Source organism: Entamoeba histolytica, genomic scaffold, assembly GCF_000208925.1.
Source record: "Entamoeba histolytica HM-1:IMSS scf_1104750518529 genomic scaffold, whole genome shotgun sequence".
In the NCBI taxonomy this organism is placed as follows: domain Eukaryota; phylum Evosea; order Mastigamoebida; family Endamoebidae; genus Entamoeba; species Entamoeba histolytica.
In genome coordinates, this window is record NW_001915385.1 from 230 (window position 1) to 6,641 (window position 6,412).

The 6,412-nt window shown below is 23.9% G+C and overlaps 3 protein-coding genes across 3 annotated transcripts, besides 5 other annotated features; 2 read left to right on the forward strand and 1 right to left on the reverse strand.

Moving 5' to 3' along the window:
* Positions 1-433: 433 nt before the first annotated feature.
* Positions 434-784, forward strand: EHI_147220 (Trucated hsp70 family protein; the record flags this gene model as incomplete). Its single annotated transcript, XM_644581.1, has 1 exon — positions 434-784. The coding sequence occupies one exon, from the start codon at positions 434-436 to the stop codon at positions 782-784; it is 351 nt and encodes a 116-aa protein (XP_649673.1).
* Positions 785-1,985: 1,201 nt separating this feature from the next.
* Positions 1,986-2,249: a repeat region.
* A 122-nt stretch (positions 2,250-2,371) lies between these two features.
* EHI_147230 (uncharacterized protein) lies at positions 2,372-2,827 on the forward strand (the record flags this gene model as incomplete). The annotated part of the gene is made up of 1 exon (XM_644582.1): positions 2,372-2,827. One exon carries the CDS (start codon positions 2,372-2,374, stop codon positions 2,825-2,827), a length of 456 nt encoding a protein of 151 aa, XP_649674.1.
* Positions 2,828-2,897: 70 nt separating this feature from the next.
* Positions 2,898-3,022: a repeat region.
* Positions 3,023-3,238: 216 nt separating this feature from the next.
* Positions 3,239-3,423: a repeat region.
* Positions 3,424-3,444: 21 nt separating this feature from the next.
* Positions 3,445-3,530: a repeat region.
* Positions 3,531-3,579: 49 nt separating this feature from the next.
* Positions 3,580-5,427, reverse strand: EHI_147240 (uncharacterized protein; the record flags this gene model as incomplete). The annotated part of the gene is made up of 1 exon (XM_644583.1): positions 3,580-5,427. One exon carries the CDS (start codon positions 5,425-5,427, stop codon positions 3,580-3,582), a length of 1,848 nt encoding a protein of 615 aa, XP_649675.1.
* Positions 5,428-5,840: 413 nt separating this feature from the next.
* Positions 5,841-6,366: a repeat region.
* Positions 6,367-6,412: the final 46 nt, after the last annotated feature.

The window sequence follows — 6,412 nt, forward strand, 5'->3', positions numbered from 1 at the left end:
CAAGTGCTCCTCCATCATGTGCATTGCAAAATTCTTGATATAATTCTTTAAACTTTTCATCAGTACAATCAGTATCACTTATTGAATATTTCCAATCTCGTAAACATGATCGTTTACCAGTAGCTGTTGGATTTTTATTCATGCACTCTAAATAATCGTCAGAGTATTTTCTAAGTGCCCAACTAGCACAAGAGGCATTAACTATAACAATACACAAAACAAGTACAATCAATGTTTGAACCAATTTCATTTATGGATCTGTTATTATTCTTTACTAGTTCTAAAATTCTTTTTCCATCTTATTTGAATTTTACTTGTTATATATAACGAATCATACTTGTATATCAAATAGACTTGTTTTTATTTCAGTCTTATCTTACTCTTTTCTTCAATCATTCTCACAACAATATGCAACTGAAATCTCTCTTTATTCATGAACAAATACCAAGTTAAACGATTTACACCAGAAGAAATTTCATCAATGGTATTAAGTAAAATGAAAGAAACAGCAGAAACATTTGTTGGAAAAGAAATAAAGAATGCAGTTATTACATGTCCAGCATATTTCAATGATTCTCAAAGACAAGCTACTAAAGATGCAGGAACAATTGCAGGAATGAATGTGATGAGAATTATTAATGAACCTACGGCAGCAGCTATTGCATATGGACTTGATAAAAAAAGTTCAGGAGAGAAGAAAGTATTGATATTATTACTTCTTTTGTTAACTTATTCAGATACACTACGTTGGAAATTACTTACAAAAAGACTCTTATGTGTATAATTTCATTGTTCTATCACAATTTGAGAAAAAGATGATAGTTGGTTTAGTGTGGGATTTGTTATGCTTGACTTATTTTCAGTCTTCATAAGTTTAATTTCTTTTCTTTCATTTTAGTTGTAGTTTTTAAAAATTATTTTACCAATTCCCTCAAATAAGAATTAATTTAATGCAAGTATTAATGTCTCTGTTATAAAAATAAAGCATTCAACCTATTAAATTCTATTGGTTATATATATTTTTGGAGCTTATTTAGACACACTAACACAGTTACTTTTAACCATGATAAACTGTATAGACTTTCTTCTAAGTTAAGTATTAGTGTTGATATCAACTTTAACACCAGAAAAATAGTTTAAATAAATTATATTTCACTCAAGATGAAATTCAAGTTGAACAATAAATATAAAAATTCTTTATTTTTTTTTTGAATCAAAAATGAAATATGCTTTGAATATTCAAATTTATTCAACAAATCAAATAACTTTTGATAATATCTATAATATTATTATAACCAATATGTGTCATTTCTTAAAATAATAGAGAAAATATTACTTTAATACATTTTGTTGTATTAATTCACTTAAAAATATTATTGTACTATTTTTAAAGATAACTTTGATGATATTAATATTATCATTATTATTTACCAAGACAAACAATTGCTTTCATTTTTATGATATAATTAAATTTGGTTATGTAAAGACAATAAATAATTTGAATCTTTTGAAATTATTTGATAAATAAAATGACGTATTAAAATAATTAGAATAAAAAAAAGTAGGATATATAATCTCAGTTATATTTAAATAGAATAATAAATTGTTATTAGTATATTATTTGTAGAACAGTAAGAAAATGCAAAATAAGAGAATTTCAAAATTTTAATACCATATATCTATTTTGGTATTATAAATACTGATAAATGACAAGTAGGTGAATTTAATATATAAAATTTCTATTATATTGATAGTTTCTATGTCTCACATTAAACTTTCATTTTTTTAGTATATTCAAAAACTTTATATTATATAAAACATTTGGTATTTCACATTTTTAGTAATTATTGTTTGTAGTATTATTGAAGCATTCTTATTATTGTTTGCATAGTAATTAATTTATTGATAATATTATATTAATTATTTTTACAATTTATTACTTCTCTATTTTCATTAGTTTATATTCAATTTGTCTTTATTAACAATTTCTTCATTTACTTTCTTTATTTTATTTATTATTCATTAAAATTAATCTTCTTACCAAATATTTTCATCATTCTTTTTATTATTCTATCTAAGTTTTCTTTTATTACTTCTACCATTTCACTAATTCATCTATTTGTTATTTATATTGTAAATAGATTCTTAGTAATTCTTAGTCACAGTCATTTCATAGCAATATTATTCCATTCTTAACATACGTATTATTTATATAATTTACTTTTGTTATTATTTCTATATAATTTGAGATAAAACAAATTTTTAATTTGTTCTTCACTTCCTTTAAAAATTCAAAGTCAAAACTCAAAAAAGAAAAATTAAAAAAAAGAACAAAAACCCTGTAGAATTAAAAGAGTCAGAAGCAAGTAATATGAAAGCAAAAGGAACTAAGAAACAAATTGTAGAGAAGAAGAATGTTTTCTTTACTAAAACTGGGCTTGATGCAGATTTTGTAACAACACTCTCTGACCATATCTTTATGTTTTTATTAAATAAAGGGGGAGCTACAGTTATTGAAACTTATGATTATGTTAGAGAGTCAGGGATATCGAATGTAGACATTAAGAAAGAAGAAATTTTATCATTACTTGAACGATTAGTTTATCTTGGGAACGCAGAAGTTTCTGTTGCAAAAAATAGTAATAGTAGTTTATATGGTTCAAAAGTGTTTAAACCAGTAAAATTTATGGTAGGAAGATGTCCATTATCTGAAGTTCCTTGTTATAATTGCCCATATTCATCAATTTGTTCACCAACAAATGTATCATGTAATCCAAGAAATTGTAAAGCTTTTGTTGATTTATTAAAAGTACCAGACGACCTATAGGAAAGAGATTTTTATTTACTTTTTACTAATTAAAACCACATTGATTGTATTTGTTTTATTATTTATTTATGGTTCGAAAGTTGTACATCAGATATAACACTACACAAAACCCTAAAATAAGTCAAGTCATTGAATCACCATTTAGCATTTGGCTATGATATTGCCTTTTAGTTTGAAAATATCTTACCCAACACTGCAAGAATGGCAATGATTTTATTATTAATGATGATGGAATATTATTTATTATAATTGAAGAGTAAGTAGTTTATAAAGAAGTATTTATTATTGAACTACCATGATGCAACATATTTGATAGTTTTGGGATTATCAAAGGAAAAGGGTGTGCATATTTCTGGTGATAAATGAAACTATGGACTAGTAATATAGTAGTAATAGTATGTTCATTCAATATAAAATAACACTATAAAGAAAGAAGAATTTTAAAACACAATAAAATTCAAATAGAAATAGGGGTAATTACTTAAATGAGGAATAAATAGGTTGATGGTGCTTGAAAAGACAATAATTCAATCTAAATAAAAGAATGAAGAATAGAAAGTCACACTTCTCAATAAGATTAAAAACTAAATAATAAGTGAATAGTTGATGAATAAATATTTTTAAAGCATAAATATAGGATTAGCCTCTTATGAACCAAGAAGAGAAGAAAATAAATCTAATAACACTTAATTAACTAATTTTTTTCTTAATAATAAAAGAAAATATAAGACAAAAAAGGTTTGCAATATAAATCAATCAACAATTCCATACTTCAAAAGATATTCCCATATTGAAGTATTAAATAATTTAATCTTAGAGCAATTAACAATTTTAAAATTTTTACAATCCATAACATTTAGTGTTGTTAATGAATATGGTAGAGCCGTTTTGCCTAAAACAGGACATCCTTCAAATACTAAATTCTTTAATAAAGGAATATTCATATCCTTTGTATCAAAACAAACACATTCTAATGAAGGTATTTGTTTTAATGAAACTATTTTAACAGAATTTGGAAGATGAATAATTTTAACTCCAGCACACCTTTGTAGAGTTAAAGCATTTAATTTTTTTGGAAAAGAAAGACTTTCTGGGAATACACATTCAACAAAGTTAACTAATTCTAAGTTATCTCCTAAACGTGGAAATATTTCAGTAAAATTAATTTTGTTAAATGATATTGATACTAAACTATCCCAGTCATAGTCAACATATCCACTTATATAATTAATTCTTTTTTCTTCTGGTTTTCTTGTAGAGACTACTACACTTTTTGGAAGCATTTTTTCAATAATAGTTTTATTTAATAATGTTTCATTAGCAGCAAATTGAAATAGTCCTGTTGGCGTTAATACAAACCTTAATTGATTTTTACCTTCAACTACTTTATCTCTAGTAATATATGGTAATACTGAAATGTCAACTATTTCATCACAAACACATACAGTAATTTTTTCAGTTTCAATTGTTCTTAATTCTTTTATTGTATTTTCATTTACAGTCATTGCTTTTAACACAAATTCAGGATTAGATTTCATTTTTAATTCTTTTAATTTAGAAGTAATATCACTTAGTGGTGCTTTAATAATTACTTTTTCCAATAACTCTAATGATTCTAATTCTTTAATTGCACTTAAAAGATGATTATTATAGAAATCGTGTTGAAGGTCTAGTCTGAGTATTTTAAGTTTTACATTCCCTGAAATACACCCTCTTGAATAATGTTGCATTGAAATAGTTAAATCAACAACTTCAGCTTTTGGTAATATCTTACGAAAATTAAAATTAAATGAAGTAGTAACACGAAGATGTAAAGTTTCAACGTTTTTAATTCGTTCTAAAATATCCTTTCCTTTATCTTCTGATGAAAACGTATCAAGAAAATAATTATCACATGTCAACTCACGTATTACTGGAAATAATAATAGTTCTCTCATAAATTCTCTCTTTTCACTTGAAAAATAGAAATTTACATGACGTGCTAAAACAGCTTGTTGAAATCTTTTAGATATTAACATAACCTTTTTTAATTCATCAGCAACTCCCATATATTTTATTATCCTTGTAATAATAACTGATTCTATTATTGTTTTTTTTGGTAAATTCATACGTTTTATTAAGAGTTGTTTAATAAAATTTAAATGTTTTAAATAAACCTCTTGATAAGAAACAATTTGTGCTTGTTCGTCAAATCTTCTTATAAAGAAATCACATTCCTCTATTTTTTTTTTCAACAAATTTTCAGAAATGTCTTTGTCCTTTCTAAACTTCTCAAGAAGATAATTACTGTTTGAGTACTGGTCTTTTAATTCATTCATTTGCTCATTTAATTTAGAATTATATTTATCCATTTCTTGAAGTCCTTTTAAAGAGTTAACTTCTCTCTCTAACTCATCTTCGTTAATTATTCTTTGATAAAGTTGACTTTTATAAATTTCAGTCTCTACTTTAATTCTTGACTCAATTAACGTTGTTTTTTCTTTTTCTTTAGAGTTAATCTCATTTTCTATAAGTGTTATCTGATTACTAAGTTCTTCTCTTTTTTTTTGAAGCTCTTCTAAACTTAGTTCTTTCCCTTTATTCTTAATGCTCAGAGACATATTAAATTATTCATTTTTTTAGATCTTTTAAAACCCGTTATTGAGTTAATATCTTTATTATTTTTTTTACTATTAAAAACTATATTATTAACTTGTTTAAATTTTATTTCAGTTATTGTCATTTGTTTATAGATATAACAAAAAATTTGCAATAACAAAAATTAAATCTTTTTCTCTTTAACACTCTGAAAAAAAATTCCATAAAAAATTATGATTTAAAAAATAGAAAATTCTAAACTAGTTTTGTTTCTTTTTTTCAATAAAACATAAGAAACATTAAAGATATAAATTCTATTTATTTTTTATTATTATTAAATTAATGCTTAATTATAATTATAGTTAATGTTTAAGAAATGATGATATTATAACTTATTTCACAAAAAGACCAACTCACACAAAGAAAGGGTATTAACTAATAAGTAATTTATTAAGTATTAATAGAACTAGCTTCTATTGTTAATGGTTCAGGTGAGACTAATTCCCGAGTCTTCTTCTTGTATCTCTATTGAGTATGTTTGGTTATTAAGAATCAATATTCAATAACATTCATCATGTTTTTTATTACATGATTTTTTACGTCTTTAATGATGTCAATGTCAATTTTTAACTCTTTAATTAATTTAATACTTTCTCTATTTATTATTTCATTTCTTTCATTTTATTACTCTTTTCATTTTTCATCTCTGATTTTTCATCATGAACTTCATTCTATTCTTCATTTATCTTCATTCATATTGTGATATTCAATATTAGTCATATCAAATAATAGACCAATTCGATTCTTTTTATCTAATACGTACATGTCTGGTATTTTGTGATATTGTCATTCATTTTTATGCATTATTTGTTTGTTAAATATCATAGTGATGTCTTTATATTGTAACACTGTTTCATATGGTGGTTTTTATATTGAATATTTCCTGTATATTTTCTTATTAACATATCTTCAATTGTTATTTCATTTTGAATATTCAATAATAGTTAT